General features: G+C 37.2%; 2 protein-coding genes across 2 annotated transcripts; both read right to left on the minus strand.

Annotated features, from left to right (window-relative positions):
• Nucleotides 1-7,995: 7,995 nt before the first annotated feature.
• On the minus strand, nucleotides 7,996-9,867 carry LOC121995413. The gene has a single exon (XM_042549159.1). It carries the CDS (start codon nucleotides 9,865-9,867, stop codon nucleotides 7,996-7,998), a length of 1,872 nt encoding a protein of 623 aa, XP_042405093.1.
• A 4,750-nt stretch (nucleotides 9,868-14,617) lies between these two features.
• Nucleotides 14,618-19,113, minus strand: LOC121998429 (disease resistance protein RGA2-like). The gene is made up of 2 exons (XM_042553364.1): nucleotides 15,499-19,113; nucleotides 14,618-14,900 (listed from the first exon to the last, which is right to left on the minus strand). Exon 1 carries the CDS (start codon nucleotides 19,008-19,010, stop codon nucleotides 16,356-16,358), a length of 2,655 nt encoding a protein of 884 aa, XP_042409298.1. The 5' UTR covers nucleotides 19,011-19,113; the 3' UTR covers nucleotides 14,618-14,900; nucleotides 15,499-16,355.
• Nucleotides 19,114-19,341: the final 228 nt, after the last annotated feature.

Genomic DNA, 19,341 nt, shown 5'->3' on the forward strand with positions numbered 1-19,341 from the left:
GGGGATATACTATCAAGGAAAAATAGTTTTCTATGAAAATACTTTCTATTTTCCAAGATTGACACAAACTTGAAAACTTGTAAAAACTTTAGTGTTTTCTTCTAGTTTGTGTTTAACATTTCAATGATGATTACTATCAAAAGATAGTCTTCATCAAGGTTTTCTAAAATCATTTTAAAATGATTTTCAAGATCAATATCCAACCATGTTCTTTGGGCTCAATGCACATGACTTGTACATTAGCTTTCCCAATGATTGGAAAAACACATATCTATGTGTTTTGATGAACTTAAAACTCAAAAGAATGCACTAAATCAACATATTGAGTTTTGTTCATCATCCTAACATCTCACTTGTATCTAATGTGCACTAAAACACATACAAGTCACCTTATAGTTCTTTTGTGAGATGTAAACCTTGGTTTTGCCCTAATCTAGGGATCATGCATATCTATCTAAGCATTTTGAGGTTAGGAACATCCACTAAGGATGTTACTTGTTAATTAATGTCATTTGTCCTTAATTCGCAAGGAAATAAAAATAATGCACGATGATGTTATGACATACATCAAAAGGAAGTAATTTTCGAAAGAAAATTTCCTAAAACTATATGATGTATGTATGACATGACATGATATTTTTGTATTTTTTATAATAACACATGAATGCAAAAGAAAATAAATAAATATGATGTCATGACATATGATGGGCAAACAAAACATGGCAAATTAGCATAAATAACATACCTAGAATAACTATCTAAGTATCCTTAAACCTTAGCCAACTTAAAAGTTTAAATCCTAGATTGCCCACTATATCCCAAGAAGATGTCAAAACCCAATTTTGACATTTCTTTTACTTTTCCTAATTTGTGCCAATTTAAATTAATCATATTCCTCAAATTTTGGCACAGTTTACCCTTCCAAGAGTAACCAGTTTAAGTTAAAGCTTAAGCTGCCTCTAATTTCTTAAGAGCATACCACAATCCCAACTTGCCATTTCTTTATACTTGATTTCTTGTGTCAATTAAAATTATATCCAAATACTCAAATTATGACACATCTTACTATTTTCAAGAGTAAGTCATTAATCCTTATCATTTTCAAAGATTAACAATAACCTTGAAAATGCTCTTAGAGTGCCAACTTCATCATGATTGGGTTAACTATCCTCTCAATTAGAGTTGACACTCTCTAACCCATCTAAAGGATAGAGAAAATGCTCCTAGGAACTCAACACCTATTGGTGCTCCTTGGATGCTCTAGGTATTCACTAGGGATAACTTCCCTAGATACCTTCCTAGTGACATTGTAAACTTCTTGGAAGCCTTAGTCACATTAGTTGTTGCAAAAATACTTTTAGGGATAACTTTCCTTGTATTTTTGACTTGACCACTAGGCCTAGACTCGGTTCCATAGCTATATGGAACCCTATGGTAAGAAATTATATCTTTCTTAGTCTTAGATTTGTATCCCAAACCTCTATGGCCATTGGATGACCTTTGTACTTCTAGACCTAGACTATGCTCATTTTGCCCTTTTAGGATATTTTGACAAAAATGTAGCTAGAGGGGGGGTGAATAGTTCGACGCGATCTCGTGCTCGACGTTGCTTGTTTCTTGAGATGATGTGCAGCGGAAAATACAAACAAGAAACAAAATACAACGCTAACAAAAGGATTTACTTAGTATCCACCTCACAAGAGGTGACTAGTCGAAGGATCCACACACTCATGCACCCTCCACTAATAAAACACTCCTTTACGGTAACTACCAAAGGTGGAGAAGCCTTACAAGCCATCAGTACAAGAAGAAGGAAGGGGAAAACAAAATACAAGCAAAAGCTTACAAGTTTGCACACAAAACCCTAACCCTAGCTTCTTCCTCGCCTCTTGACTTCGACGTGCACCAGCACAAGCCTCCAAGAACCTTCAAGATTTGGCGTGAGAGCTGTGGAGAGCTGCTGTGAAGATCTGTCTAGAGAAAGAATCGGAGTTGTGGAAGTTCTACTGAGAGAATCGCTCGCCCATGGTTAAATATGACGCCAACGGTCGAATCTCAATCGATTGGATTGCTCCCAATCGATTGGGGAGGCTTTGGATCGATCGGGCGATCGATCCAGAGCTCCTCTGTGCTCCTGGGAATTGCCTGGATCGATTTGCAGATCGATCAAGGTCCCATCGCGCGAAATCACACCTCCCAATCGATCCACTGATCGATTGGGGGCTCTGGATCGATCGGCCGATCGATCCAGAGCTGTTCTATGCGATCGCACACTTCTCCCAATCGATCCACTGATCGATTGGGAGGAGGTTTGTCACGAAGACTCGGCTTATCGATTGGGCATGAGCCAATCGATCGGCTGATCGATCCAGCTTATGATTTCGCCCAAAATCAAGTCTAAAGCCTCCTAAACCAACATCTGGTCAACCATAACCTGTTAGTCCATCATGCCTAGCATCTAGTCACCCTTGACCTGCTAGGACTCCCTCACCAAGTGTCTGGTCAATCCTTTTGACCCACTTGGACTTTCCACCAGATATCTGGTCTCATCTAGATTTCCTCGTGCCTGGCTTCACTCACCAGGTCTTTCCATTGCCTAGCTTCACTCACTAGGGCTTCCCATCTGCCTGGCTTCACTCACCAGGACTTTCACCTAGCTTCACTCACTAGAATTTCCCAACTGCCTGGCTTTACTCACCAGGACTTCCAACTGCCTGACTTCACTCACCAGGACTTTCACCTAGCTTCACTCACTAGGATTTCCCACCTACCTGGCTTCACTTACCAGAACTTTCAGTCAAGTATCTAGTCAGCCTTGACCTACTTGACTCTCCTTCACAATCTCTCCACATGAACAATTGCACCTGCAATCTTCATGTGTTGTCTACATGTATTGTCAAACATCGAAACCCAAACATCAAGACACGAGCTTGACTCAATTCAAGCACAGTCAACGAGGTCAACCTTGACCTAGGAATATTGCACCAACAGTGAGCGCTATCTTGGAGTAGCCTCCTACTCTAGTCTATGATGAGAATGAGGAGGTCCAGATCCATCCAAACCAATCAGAGGTGGCAACCTTATCACTGTCGATCTAGAGAACGAGAAAAAAACAAAGTTGGTCGCCTGCCTCAGACGAAACTATGACGTGTTCACCTAGTCGACGCACGAATTGTCTCACATTTCTCCAAGTGTAGCTCAGCACGAGCTACATGTCCGACCGAACTTCCGGCCGGTTAAATAGAAGAAGAGAGACTTCAGCCCGGAGTAGCATTTGATCATCCAGGCGGAGATAGAAAAATTACTGAAGGTCGGCCATATACGGGAAGTCTAATTCCCGAGTTGGCTCGCTAACGTGGTACTAGTCTTCAAGCCAGGCAATAAATGGTGGGTCCGCATCGACTTTCGTGACTTAAATAAGGCATGCCCGATGAACTTCTATATGTTGCGTCGGATAGACCAAATAGTGGACTCCACAGAGGGCTACGAATTAATATGTATACTTGATGCATACCAAGGAAACCACCAAGTGTCGCTCTCTCGAGAAGATCAAGAAAAGGTTAGTTTCATCATGACCGACGAAACCTATTGCTACAACATCATGCCATTTGGACTGAAGAATGCCGGAGCAACCTACCAAAGGCTAATGAATAAAATGTTCCATAGGCAGATTGGTCGAAACATGGAGGTCTATGTCGATGACATACTAATAAAATCCCTCTGAGCGACCGACCTTTGTGCAAACGTCGAGGAGACGGGCCAAACTTTAAGAACCTATGGAATAAAGTTGAATCCTAGCAAGTGCCTGTTTGGCGCGAGGAGCGGTCATTTTCTCGGGTATATCGTGATCGAGCGGGGGATCAAGGCAAATCCGAGTAAGGTAAAAGCCCTGCAAGACACGCCTTCGCTTTGCAATTTGAAGGAGGCCCAACGGTTGACCGGGCGGATCACCGTGCTTTCAAGGTTCATCTCTAAAATGTCCAATCGGAGTATGTCATTCTTCAAAGTAATGCGCCGAGTTACAAGATTCCAATGGGACGCTTCTGCTCTGGTGCTTGCCGCTCGGAGACTCCGTCCATACTTTCTTGCTCACCCGATCATTGTCATGACCAACAGTAACCTGAGAAAAGTCCTCATCAACCCAAAAATGCCTGGGAGGCTAATAAATGGACAACCGAACTAAGAGAGTTTGATATCCAATATCAGCCCCAAACAGCGATCAAAGCTCTGGCCTTGGCTGATTTTGTTACAAAGGTCCAGAACGCCGAGTTGACAACAACTTGGAGAATATATGTTGATGGTTCATCTACTCGACAAGGCAACAGGATCGACATTTTGCTCATTTCACCACAAGAAGACTGGATGCAACTTTCCGTTCAATTGGATTATCGGGCCACCAACAACGAAGCTGAGTATGAAGCCTTGATAGTCGTCTTACAAGCAGTGCGGCATGTCAGGGCCACAAAAGTCCTCATTCACTCAGATTCTCAGTTGGCCGCCCAACAACTATCAGGGACATTTGAGATTAGCAGCTCCCGACTAAGTTATATGCAAAAGTCTTTGAGAAGCTAAAGGCAAATTTTCAAGAAGTCACTATTTGCACCAGTATAGTAGTAGTAATAATAATATTCTCATTATTTTCCTGAGAATAATAATAATAATAATAATAATAATAATAATAGTAATGAAGATGGTAAAGATACATAACAAATAATTATAGAAAAAATAAACAAATAGACGATTGTAGAGATAAAGAAGACCCCAATTTGTACCAGTATGATAGATATATATGATGTGGTGGAGTTCTTTAATTTAATTATATATTATATAGAAAAGAACATAATCAACAGGTTGTTTGTTTCTATGAACATTGGTCATGAACTTGGATGGATAATAACACGTATGAAAATTTCTCTCCTAGGGAACAACTTCTATATTCCAATCTCAAAAGAAAAATATTTACAACCAAATAAAGAATAAACACAATATTAAAAGAATCATCGCTCATAATCCTTCACAACATAAAAGAAATTTTATGGAAGATTTACAAAAATCCATTAGCTATCTGAACACCAAACTCGTTTAAAACATAATGGTAAGAGTATTTACCTCCAGAATCTGACTTAGGGTAGAGCAGAGATTTTCTTTACACAAGACGGAAAAAATCGATTGTGAGGTAAGGCAGATTTTCTCAAAAAAAAAAAAAGTTTACAAGCGGAATATCAAATCTGAATAAGATGACGCCGTTTCGTTTTTCCACGTTCTTTTAGGCAACAAATAAAAGCCTTTTCGTTTTCCAAAATCTCTTTTTAATTAAGGCATACCATTTTTAACTTTATAAAATATTAGATTATTAAATTAGATGTGAGAAAATATGGCAATAGTATATTGAGAATTTTAGCTATGATTCCAAAAACGGTAAATTACTGTACATGATTAAAAAAATAATATTTTATGATTTTGAAGAAATAATATGAAATTTACGAGATAGATATAACAAATTAAAATTAAAAGTAATTATATTTTCTCCATAGCACAAATCCTAATAAATCTTTTCAAATTTACAAGGATTTCATTTAGTTAAATAAAATCTCATCAATCCCATGATCAAATACCAATTTAATTAATTAGTGGTCGTCTGAACTTAGTAGATGGTACAAAAAATCTGTAAAGTAAATAAACTTGATAATGACGTTGTTTGCCCATGAATTGGTAGACTTAAAAAAATGATCGACTTGAAGAGTAAACCTTGCCGAGTTTTACACTTAGCCAATTTTTTCATTCTGAATAATTTGTTAATAATAATTAAAATGAGCTCATAAATTTATTAAGATTGGTAAAATTTATAGTAAACATTTGACAAAGTTTAAATCAACAATGAAAAGTAATTGAAAACTCTGGCCACGTGACAATAGGCTTATATTCATATAAAAAATTGCACAAAAATAATAAATTGAAATTCACCCATCCACCTCAATAGGCTTCTCTTTCTCATACAAGTACATGTGCTTAATGCAGAGTATCTAAAGCTCTGCAACCATACTCAGGATGTCCAAGGCACCAAAGCAACATCATTTGCCTTAATATCTCTTCACATTTACTATCCTGAAAATAGCTGCCTATTTCAGGAACAAGTGTGCCATATCTTAATCAACCATTCTCTCCAATTCATCACTTTTTAAAAGTGACCCCACATGCTATCTACAGAATCAATAACATAGCTTAAAGAGATACGCACCTTAATGAATGAAATGAAACTAAAATATCTAATGCAACACCAAATCATATTTAACACGTCAAGAGAGTTTAAATAACCATGAAACGAAACATAAAATTCAATCCAAGTTTTCATCAGTTTCATTGTTCACAATAGGCATGCCATCAACAATTGAGCCTTCTACATCAGTTCTTATTAACTCAATATCTACAGTGTTTACATCATCTAACAGAAATTCTACATTAGAAAAATTGTTAGAAATGAATTGCATTATATCAATATCATCTTCATTGCCCATGTTGTATGTGTCTCTTGGTGTGTGACGAATAACACAATGTCATTCTTCTTCTTTTGGATCACGAACATAATAAACCATTTGAGCTTGTGAAGCCAAAATAAAAGGTTCGTGCTCTTCTCGTTCTCCTGTATGTATCAAACACGAAAAATTCAACATTGTAAATCCTAAAGGATCAATTTTCATACCAACAGTAGTGTTAACCCAATCACATCGGAATAGAACTATTCGCCCATGGCCATTATAATCAAGTGAGATAATATCGGTTAACCGACCATAATAGGTTGACTCATTATCATCATTATCATGCATCGACGACACCATGACCCCGCTATTCTGCACTTTTTTGTTTCCTTCAGATTCTACTGTGCGAAATGCAAAACCATTCACATTGAACCCATGATAAATAAATGCTACAGGATTTGGACCACGTGCAAGTGCCCTTAGAGTTAAGTCATCAATTCGTTCATTTGTCCGATCAACCTATAATACATTCATAAATAGTTTTGATATTAATATTTTTAAAATAATAACCAGTTCATTTACCAATAAATCAATCGATATGTTACTTACTCGTTTAGCAAACCATTCTGAAAATTGCATTCGAACCATATAATCCAATTGAAAGTTAGTTGGACGATGGCCATATCTATGCTTTCTCTTCAATTCGTCTCTTAATTCTCTATTTCATCACAACATGATGGTTAGAAACTTGTAGTATTGATAAAACAATAAAATTGAAATTACATTCATAAAATAATACTTACTCACGATATGGTTGTAGAGCTGTTCAATTAGAAAGGATATATCTGTGAGCTTGGCTTAGACTTTTGTTGTCCACAGTAACTATTTGACGCCTTTTTGTAGCTCGTCCAATTTGTGGAAACAATGGAAGTAAAGGATACTCATTATCAGGTGTCTCCTGGTGTCTCGCACCTTTATTGCCAAACGAGTATATATGCTTTAAATAACGGGAACAAAACACAACACATTCATCAGCCAAGTATGCCTCCGCAATGTTGGCCTCCGGTCGTGCTTTGTTTCTAACAAAATTTTTTAGTTTTCCAAGATATCTTTCTATTGGATACATCCATCGATAATGTACAGGCCCGGCTACTCTTGCTTCATACGCCAAATGCACCACCAAATGCACCATTATTGTGAAAAATGATGGGGAGAAAATTCTTTCTAATTGACATAAGACCAATACAACTCCTTCTTCAGCCTTTTTTAATTCATCTTCTCGTAGTGACTTTGCACACACAGCTCTGAAATACTCACACAAAACAATTAATGGTGCAGTTACCTTTTTTGATAACACACGACGAAGAGCTATTGGAAGAAATTGCTCCATTATGACATGACAATCATGACTTTTCAGACCCAAAATCTTACAACGTCCAACATCTATACATTTTGAAATATCGGAGACATACCATCAGGGACACGAATATCTTTCAACACTGAACAAAATAACTTTTTTTCAGCTTTGTTCAAACAATAACATGCTGGTGGCAAATATTCTGTACCATTTGGTTGTGGCTGTGGCCATAATTGTTTCATAATTCCCAATATTTTTCAGATCTCTACGTGCGGCAGTGTTATCTTTGCTCTTGCTAGAATCATCTAAAAGTGTTCCAAGGATATTATCACAAACATTTTTCTCAATATGCATAGAATCCAAATTATGTCTTATCAAATTAAACTCCCAATAAGGCAAAGTGAAAAAAATGCTTTGTTTCCTCCACATTTGTTCAGTAGAACCTGTTTTTGTTCGCACCAATGGTTTCGATATGTTACTTTTACCAAATACCACATTTCGATTTTGGGTCATTTGTAGAACATCAGATCCAGACAATGGTGTCAAATCTAATTCACGTTTCTCTGGCTTGCCATAACTTGTCATAGTTCGAATTTTTGAATCTCTTGGTAAGAAGCGGCGATGCCCTTTAAATGACCATTTTCTTCCATTATTCAAGTACACTGCATCTGTCTTATCAGCACATGTTGGACAAGCATTTTTGGCATATGTGTTCCACCCAGACAAACATCCCAAACCTGGAAAATCAGTAATTGTCCAAAGCAATACAGCCCGCATTTGAAACATTTCTTTGTTGCAAGCATCATAAGTGGTAATCCCATTTTCCCATAAGTCCTTCAATTCAGTCAACAAGGGACGTAAATATACATCAATATCGTTTCCAGGTGCTTTGGGTCCTGGAATTAAGGTGGATAAAATAATTGAATGAGGCTTCATAGATTCCCAAGGTGGCAAATTGTAAGGCATTAGAACAACAGGCCATGTACTGTATGACATACTTTGATTTTTAAATGGATTAAAACCATCAGTGGTGAGTCCTAAACGTACATTTCTAGGATCTACTCCAAATTCAGCGTGTCGCTCGTCAAATGCCTTCCATGTTGGTGAATCAGCCGGATGCCTTAAAATTCCATCTGAAACTCGTTTCTTAGAATGCCATTGCATATTTTTAGAAGTCTGAGATGACATGAATAATCGTTGTAATCTCAATTTCAATGGAAAATACCAAAAAACCTTAGCTGGAGTTTTCATCTGAAGGATTTTTTTTCCACTTTTGCGTGACTTCTTTGGTTGTTTCTGCATGTTTTTCCATCTTGAAAGATTACATACTCTACAAGCTTGTTCATTCGCATCCTCGCCCCAATAAATCATACAATCATTCGGACAAGCATGTATTTTTTCATAGTGAAGTCCCAAATTAGAAATTAGTTTCTTCGCTTCATAAAAAGAATTTGGTACTTGTGCTTCAGGTGGAAGTACTCGTCGAAGAAAATCCAATAATGCTGTGAAGGACTTATCACTCCATTTTCCACTCACTTTCAACTGAAATAACTCAACAAGAAATGTCAATTTAGAAAACTCAGTGCATCCAACATATAATGGTTGTTTTCCTTCTTCTACCAATCTATAGAAATCTTCCACATTAGACTCCATCGATGTATGACTAGTTGATGCACCAGCGTAATTTGTATTCCTCATAGGTGATCCTTCAGATACTTCATGTAACGTTTCTTGGACTATTGATTCATGGTTAATTGTCTCATAAACTTCTGGTAAGGCATGAAGCTCATCTCTCATGGTATCATGAGATTGTACAATCAACTTTTCTCCATGGAAATTCCAAATGCGATAATCTTGTAAAATACCATTTATCATCAAATGTTCATATACTGTCTCACGGTCATGATTCAATGAGTTGATGCATTTACGACAAGGACACGGTTTCATGACTTCAGTAGTCGTGTTAAGAAATGCATAACGTAAAAAATTTTGAACTCCAACCTGATACTCCAGACTGGCACGGGGAGAATCCATCCACGCCTTCATTGTTTGAACCTGTTCAATTATTTACAAAATTTAAGAATTTATTTGAGTAGAAAGAATTCATGAGGAATTTAATATAATAAATAACTTTGTTACTTTTTAAATGAAATGCATATGTATGGATGTCCTATGCATATTTCAATCACCATATATCCTGTACATCTACTTAACTATTCTATCATATCCTTGTAGTTTGTTGTACATTATTATCATTTACAATATCCAAACACCATGATTTATACACAATTATTTTAATTACCAATTGTATAGAACAGAGGACGCTACCTTAATATAAGGCATGTACATCTTTATTTAAGCATTCGAACTCACTCTAGTATACAATAACTTTGGAAGATGTTTACACGACTAAGCATGAGTCTATCAACTCATTCAAGTATCATACACATTCACTATTTAAAGTGTAATATAAATCATTCACAATCAATTTCACTATTGTATAGTTCTGAAACAATAAAACGGTACAACATAGATATGTGAAGAAATAAAAATTTCAAACACTTCTTTTAGTCATTTAAACAAACATATTAGATACAAATGTTTATATTTGTTTTGAACATGTACGGAAATCATTTATATAAAAGTTTAATAATCTAAAGCATCAACAATTACAATATGAGCCAAAACTCTAAAGATATCTATCAACCTCACTCCCGATTAATCTAGCAATGGAACATAATAAAATCCAAAAAATCGATAGATGAAGGGAAATCAATTTGAATATCATCTCAGGTTTTTCGAAATAAAATAATTGATCTAAAAAATAAGTAGAGAAATTATCTTAAAAATTAGAAAAACAATTTCTTCTTACAGTGGATTTGGTGGTCGGCCGACGCAAGGGCGGATCTAGGCGAGGGCTGGAGTGGGCTGAAGCCCTCACCAAGATCTATCAGAGTTAGACGAAGGCGGATCCACCGCCTTGAGAGGAGAGGGATGTCAGGGTGGCAGCGGGTGTGAAGGGGTCGCCCCAAAGGATGAGGCCGACATCGATTAGCAGGTGGCGACGTAGTAGGCTGTGAGGGTGTTGAGGAGAGGAAGACGGGCTTCAGAGTAGCTGTTGATGAGGACGGTGAGTCGATCTGGGCAGATCTAGAAGGGATCAGGGGTCGCAGGCCTCGAAGTAGGATTCGAAAGAGAAGAATAGCGGCGAGACACTAGAAAACAGCAAAGGAAGGAAGAGGAAAGCAGCATCTATTTAGTTTAGGGTTTATTAAATTAATATAATTAATTTACATTACCTTTTATGATGTAAGTTACACGTTTATTTGTAATTTATTAATTTAATATTTTTATCCATTTATGATATCGAATTAAATTTTTTATTATTAAATATATTTATTGTTATAAAATAAAATTTGTTAGCCCTCGTTAAAAATTATCTCTGGATCCGCCCCTGTCGGTCGATTGAAGCAATGAAATAGGTGAGTTGTTAAAGTCTAAATAAACGTGAACTCTTCTATTTATATTTGGTTAAATAAAACCTATTATTTTTAGGAGTGGTTCCAACTGCTTCAAAAGGATTCTTTTAGAAACAAAATATAAAACCACATCTAAATGTGCTAAATAGAAGCGGTATATCATAACTGCTTCTACGGAAAATCTATTGCAGCGGAAAGTACATAACCGCTTCTAAACCTTTACTCATTCGATGCGGTTATTCAAACGCTTCAAAAAGACCGATTCAAAAACACCTATTTTTTTGTAGTGTATATAGAAGATCCTCTGATCAGACAATCAAGTGACAGATGAGCTGACTAAGTTAGCTACTTTATTATCACTCATCGTGATCAGCCAGCCGATTGAATAGGTCTCGCTGGTTGGGCACATCAATCGGATGAAGGGAGTGGTCTGCTCGAGCGACTGGAGAACACCACTGATCGAATTCCTCCGATCGACGGAGGTGTGCCAGAGGCTAGGAACAGGTACAAGAAGTTGAGAGAAACTCACCATCAGACACAAAAGATCGACAAGAACACAACAAGTTCGATAGGAGGATGCTAAGAAACAACCAAATGAGCCGAATGAGAAGGAAGGCTTACGAGAAAGAGGAAAGATCACCGGAGAAGAGAGCGCAGCGGAAAATTCGTTGGAGAAGAGCGCGCATCAGCAAAATCTGAAGATAGAAGAGCGAAGTAGACGATGATGGCACACGCAAGGCTTATAAAGCTTGTGGTTGATCTACGACAACTGTCTGATCTAGGGTACACAAACCTAGAAACAAATCCAGCCCCTGAATTTGAAAACGGTACACGCCACGTCAGGCGGATGTCCGTCCGTCACATCAGGCATGCGATGAAAGTATAGGACATGTGTCCTTCAATCAAAAGGTCGCATTTAAAGCCCTTAATTAAAAAGGTATGACCGCGTGCTAAGCCATAATCTTCGAGGATTTAACCGGATTTTGAGAAATTTGAATGACGTCAGCCAAAATCATGCCCGCCTGAAGGGATACCATGAAGGTCAAAAATTTCGAGAAGTATTGCTGACCATCTTCCCGATCGACAAACCATCTTCCCGATCGGCACACAATCTTCCCGATCGGCCAAGGCAAAGTAAAGTCGAGTGGCGTTGGTTCAGGAGTCTCTCAGCAGTTAATGGATCGCGCATAGTCCGATCGGGCATTAAGGTACTAACTGTCCAGTCAGTCGGATTTGCAGCCTCTTTCGACTAGACTTGAAGAGGAGGCTTTTTGATGCAGCGATGAGGAGGAGCCTACCTAACACGAGTCAATTTCCACGTGATAGGTTAAATTCAAGGCGGTCTACGCAAAGGCTTAAGGCTCGGCCGCACTCGAGCGGGAAGCGGTTCATTAGCTGATCGGAAGGATCATTGTCCAGTCGGCCATCTGAGTAAACCAGTGACTGGTCAACCAGGGTGGCAAGAGAGCAAGTTGAGCGGGCCAGAAGCTCGAGCCTGATTGGTCGATCGGAAGATCATTATCTGGTTGGCCATATGAGTTAACTAGTGACTGGTCAACCAAGGCGACAAAAGAGCAAGTTGAGCGGGCTAGAAGCCCGAACCGAGCGGGTCACCTGCTCGAGTCGAGGTATGTCGTTGGCATCATACACCTAATGAAGCGATACAATAATAAAAGAGGAAAAGACAAATAATTAATAGAGAAAGGAGAACACAAAAGAGAACACTCTATCTACTATTAAATAAAAAGCAACCAAGACAAAGATGTCTTCCGTTGGCAATTAATATCATTAAATCAGCGAAGATGGAGGGACACCGAGAAAAGTATAAAAGAGTATGTCAGGTACAAAGAAAGACAAGATAAATCTTTGTCCCTAATACTTTCACTCTCTTTTTTTTGTTTCTGACTTGAGCGTCGGAGGGCCAACACCAGGGACCCCTTCCCTAGTTTTGGTTTTTGTTTTACAGAAAGGAGTGAGGTCTTTATCCTATCAGTGGAACTACCATCTCTCCAGTTTTCCAGCTTCGCGTCTTCGGACAGGATCAAGTTATTTATCTTATATTTAAATTTATTTTGATATCAAATATAAACAAAAGATTTAAGTTTTTAATGAAAATTTAATATTATGGGTTTTAAAAATATATATATAATCATCCATTATAATTAACGAGCTTCAATTTTAGTTTTGTTTTATGATTTTATAATCTAGTTATAATAGAGTTTAAAAATGGCTAATTGACATTCAATATACAATTTTAAGTACTTTTCGTTGGATAATAATAAGCAAGTAACAAAATTAAAAAAACATAATAATTATACACAAAAAGTTAAGAGATTAATCACATAGAACTATTTTAAAGTATATTAACCATCCAGTCCGATTTATGTGTCGATTCAACTACCAATAAATTTTTAAAATTTTAGATGAAATAAAAAAAAATATTTCCTTTCACTCTTCGTGGTACATGATATATCAAGAATCTCAATAACAAAGACAATTAAAAGTGAACTTATATTACAACTGCCACTCAATATCAGATGTTTATTTATTGCATGATTATATACCATAAAGCAAAAAAATTTCCCCACATTTTCAAAATGCACAGGGTCTTTATTTATTTTAAATTGTTAAAAGCCTTGTTCTTCTTATAATTCTCAGCTAAAAGTTATGATCCCAGTTCTGATCTTAGGTGGGGTTAATTAATTGCAGAGATAAGTAACCATTACATTAATGCATAATTGCTTGTTCTTCTTATCCAAAAAAGCTTGCAAGATGAAATTAGAGAGGCAAAATCATTGTCCATTGGACATGGAGCTAGTTATACCAATTACCTACTATGATTCTGGTCCTCTTTCAACAACAAGATTCTCTAGTTAGATTTTAGAATTTTGACAAATTATTGATATAGAGTAGTTTTGCAAATTTTCCAAATCATGTACCTCTATTGGTTTCCTGCTCGAGCTCCGTAGTTTTATCTTGACAAAATCACACTCCTTTCAACTTGGAATTCTAGTTTCACCCTCTAACCCAAATGATAGCCGAGGGTTATGTTCCTAGGAAAAAAATTTACACAAAATAACTTGGGTATCATTTTTTTTGCAAAGATTGCCACAATATTGTTTCTGAGAATTCCTTTATTTGGAGTCTTCTTGTGTCAATTTCAGTCAAGTGCTTTTATTAATTTTCATTTCTCAGAAACATTTTAGCAGAACCTTTTCTATTTTATACAAAAGAGCATCCACATGGCATGATCATTTAAGAAAAAAGCTACAATGTATGCAAATGATCAGTATCAAATCACATAATTGTCAAACTCAATATCAAATAGTTTATTTACTACATCACAACACCATAAAGCAACAAAAGAATCTCACATAGAATGACAATATTCCTCCAAGAGAGGAAAATCATAATGTATCCAACAACAAATGAAGTCCTAGTGTGACATATAATAAATCACATATATACTTTTAAAGTTTCTGAAAATAAAAGAACTTAAACAAATTTAATTACTAGCAACAAAGGATTTCATAAGATACAACTATGATCTTATATCAAGTCTTCATCTGCTGAGTCTTCATCCTCGGCCTATCAATTTAGAGGTCAAAAGGAAGACAAAAAGACATGATGAGCACAAATTAAACGGACTTAATAACCTAAAAGAGATTTTTTTTTAAAAAAAAATCATGATTGAATAAAACCGATGAAAACACCACGTATATGTAATTGAATTAATAATGTTTCTTCAATATCATCATACCAATTATTATAAGAATATTCCAATCGGTATTATCACATTTGAATGACAAATACATTGAGCATAACGGCTATTGCAAAAAAAAGTATACAGTTTGATATGTATATATAAATGCCTAAATTTCGTTAATAATTTTAAATAAGTAATTATTTTTATGAGAATTTTGAAAGCTCCAAGGATTATCCTTTTTTTTTTGATCTATTTTTTAAAAATCTTTTTGAAAATGAATTTTAGTTGTACAAGAATTCCATCAACATGCATGTATACGTCGGCACTGAACAACCTCCTATAGGTTACCATATCAAGATATTATCGAGTGGATGCTTGAAATTAAACTCAACTTTTTTAGATAAAAAAAATCATGCTATGTAACAATACAAGTACATATAATGATCTTTTTTATTCAACTATAATGGTTTTCTATCTTACTTTTTCACCGTGTTGATCTAGGAACGGATTAGCGGGAGCACTAAGGGTGAGATATTAGACCCTGTAGTGATTATAAATATATGGCAGATGTGAGATAATTGGCCAATCTTCACCTGTCTCCCTTTCGCATCTACTTTCCAGTAGTGGGCAATCAGCAATGTTCAAAGTTTTCAACATATGTAGATTCTTCAAATTCCTTGGCACCCTTTCTAATCGTGAGCAGTTTCCGATTGATAGTGAATGAAGAGACTTGAGATGCTGCAACCAGTCAGGCAAGTTCGTGAGATTGGAAATTCCATCTATGAATAGTTCTTCTAATACACTGCTTGTTGGTTCTGCTGTCATCAACGACTCCAATTCATCACAACAACAAATATGTAAAATTTTTGAGTGTCCCAATCTATGTCTGTTTTTGTCAACATGGGCACCACTTAGAGACAATATTTTGAGCGTGTGTAAGTATTGCAGTTGCCCACGTAAATTGACTTTGTTGCCACAAATATCTACTATGAAGTTTTTTACTGAATTCAAGATTGGTACGAGTTCTTCTAGCTGCAATATTATACTTGGACAAGCTAAGAGATCTAGAGAACAAAGAGAACTAAGATGTCCCACTTTCTAATGGGAAGGATGCCAAATTAGGACATTTTTCAATGGTCAATGAACGAAGCATTTCTAGGTGTTGCAGTTCATCGCCAGGAAGAAATTGGAGTTGTGAGCATTGCACAATTTGTAATTTCGTCAAGGATGTGAGGTTTTTGATACATCCACTAGGAAGGGATGTCATGTCGCCCAACGACCCCAGAAAAAGAACAGAGAGAGAGGTCAATCTTCCAACACATGAGAGTAGGCTCCCATTACAGTTGATTATAGTAAGCTCTTGGATTGTAGGAAATCTCAGCATTCAATTTAGGACAATCGAAAATATGCAGACTATGTAGTTTAGGGAACAACTGATTGTCACCATCATGAGAGTCTGGCCATTCCTCTAAATTATTCATCCGATTCAAAATGAGTTCTTGACGGGAAGGAAAGCTTCTGTACCCATGGAACTCAGCACCCAGGTCTGTAATGACATCCATAGCCGTTAAGACAAGCTTTTCAAGAAACTGTAGATTTCCAAACGGAGGAATATGCTCACAACCACCGCAGTTTTCAAGGCAAACTTCAACCAAATTTGGCAATTGTAACTCCATCAACCATGTTGGGAATTGTGGGCTCCCATAATTTTTTATGATCAACTCCTTTAAGCTCGTGTCGGGACAAAGATCATCCAACATGTCCTTGTCATATCTTTCTAAATTATTAAACTCTATGAGTAGATCATTAAGATCTTTATTCTTCAAGATTTTTTTTCCACCACAAGAATAATTCTTAAAATCTTTGGAAAATTTAATTTGCATTTCTCCATGAAGCTTCAAATTTTCGAGTTCTAATATTGAGCATGCGCCAGTTCTGTTCCCAGCAAAAAAGACAGGTAAACTTCGAAGATTAGTTAGTCGTGACAACCCACAGGGCATGTGTATATCAATCTGAGAATGATGTCTTTGTAAATCAAGAACCCGAAGGTTTTGCATATTCCCTAACTCTTTTGGTAGCTCTCGAAAATTGAAATTTAAAATGAGATTGAGATACTGTAAATTGGAGAGAAGGGTTATGGAGTCGGGTAGAACTTCAATTCCATTGTTATATAAGTTGAGGTACCTCAAATGTATCAAATTTCCTATTGACGTCGGCACCTCACTGATGCCACTGCTACTTAAATCTAACGCCCGCAAAAATTTTAGTTCCGAGTCTGAGATGACTTGAAGCAGATTGATACTCAAATATGACTGTCTATAGAAACGAAAGGGCATAAAGGTGCGCAAGTTCAATGGTTTCTTGTCTAAGACCTGAGTCATGCATGATTCTCCTCGTATATATATTTGCAAATGATATGTTCTGTTTCCAATATCTTCCACCGAGTCTTGTTCAGAATGCCAATATACATTTGCAGATACTGATCGTGCCAGATCGTGCATCAAATCATGCATCGTGTACTCGGTTCCATAACTAAAATATTTAAAATTACGAGAAGGTGCCAAGAGAAAGAATGATCTCCGCACAAGATCATCAAAGACATCATTGGCCAGTGTTTCAGCATCAAAACTTTTTTCTGAACGTACGAAACCATTTGCAATCCACAGTTTTATCAATTCATCCTTTTTCATTCGAGAGTTCTTTGGGTATAGGGAGGCAAATGCAAAACACTTCTTTGACCTTGGAGGGAGAGTGTCATAGCTCCACTTTAGTACCGCTAACACTTTTTCTTCCATATATCTGAGCTGCATTATTTCACTGTTCAATACCGAGGACCAATAAGTTTCATCTCCAGTGTTGCGGAGCGTGTTACCAAGGGATATGACAGCCAAGGGCACACCGCCACATTTCTCAACAATCTTTGCACCAATTTCCATCAAAGTTCGGTTCTCTTCTTTATCTCCAAATGCAAAATTTTGAAACAAGATCAAACAATCAGTCTGGGACAACTGCTTTATTTGGTGGATATAGGATGAGTCCATAATTGAAGAGACCTGTTGACTACGGGTTGTCACTAAAATTTTGCTTCCTCTGGCCCCAAATGTTAAGGCCGCTTTCAGTATACGCCACTTTACTGGATCTTCATTCCATACATCATCCAGCACGAGCAGAAATCTCTTCCCAGATAATTCTTTTTTCAGCTTCTGCTTCACTAAATCTATTTCTGAGATGTTGCCTGGTTCACCAGTAGCCAGTTCTAAAATAGACTTCATTATCTTTGTGGGATTAAATTCTGCCCCAACAACTTTCCACATTGTCAAACTTGCAAAATGGTCTTGCACCATCTCATCATTGAAAACAAGCTGAGCAAGTGTAGTCTTCCCCAGGCCACCCATCCCAACGATGGCAATGACCCTCAAGGTGCTATGGCTGCTTCCCTCATCATCATCATTTGTTAAGATGTTGACAATATTATTCTTCTCTGGTTCTCTCCCTATAACATCAAAGCCATTGAGGGAGTGGGTCTCGCTGTAGGGATATAGTGACAAGTGGCTACTACTTTGTGGCAAATTCAGAAGAATGGACTTTTGTAGCAAAATAGAATCCAGACTATCTGTTACAGCTTCTATCATGCACCCTACCCTGCTGTTAAATAGAACTTGATTATCAGAAGATATGAAATCACTCACCAGCCCAAAAGAAGTATTTGATCTCTGCTTCTTCTGGAAGACTTTGGTATCATAGTAATCCACAGCATCCTCGAGATCGTAAGCTAAGTATTTGAGCTTCCTCAACAAGTCCTTCACAGCATCTTTGTTTAAAGGGTGGGACTCGACATCTTCGATCACCAAGTCAATAATAGTCGACATCTCCTTAAGCTTCTCCATCTTCTCTTCGATACCAGTCATTGCCTTGAGTTTCGCGTCGAGTTGGACGAGAATTGCCACCTTGTCCGCCACAAAGCGAGCTGCAGCTACCAAAGCTCCTTCCATAGCTCCGGATGAAAGATGCAAAAGTAGTTTGGTGTCAACCTGGCTAACAATAGATTGGAGGAGAAAAAAGAAGCAATAATTTGCAGGGCGACGACTGCTTCAAGTCTTTCTTTTTGATGAATATTAAATCGATTATTGGGTTGGGTCTCCATCAAGATATTAAATTGATGGTACGTGTTCGGTAGTGATGTGAGTATTCGTCAAACACCACGGGCCACAAATTTCCTGTTGGGTTCAATGAATTATTAAAAATGGCCGAGTCTCCAATAATTTGCCGGGCGACGACTCCTCGAAGTCTTCCTTTTTGATGAATTATTAAAAGGGTTGGCTC

Source organism: Zingiber officinale, chromosome 6A (genome assembly GCF_018446385.1).
Source record: "Zingiber officinale cultivar Zhangliang chromosome 6A, Zo_v1.1, whole genome shotgun sequence".
NCBI classification, from domain to species: Eukaryota; Viridiplantae; Streptophyta; class Magnoliopsida; order Zingiberales; family Zingiberaceae; genus Zingiber; species Zingiber officinale.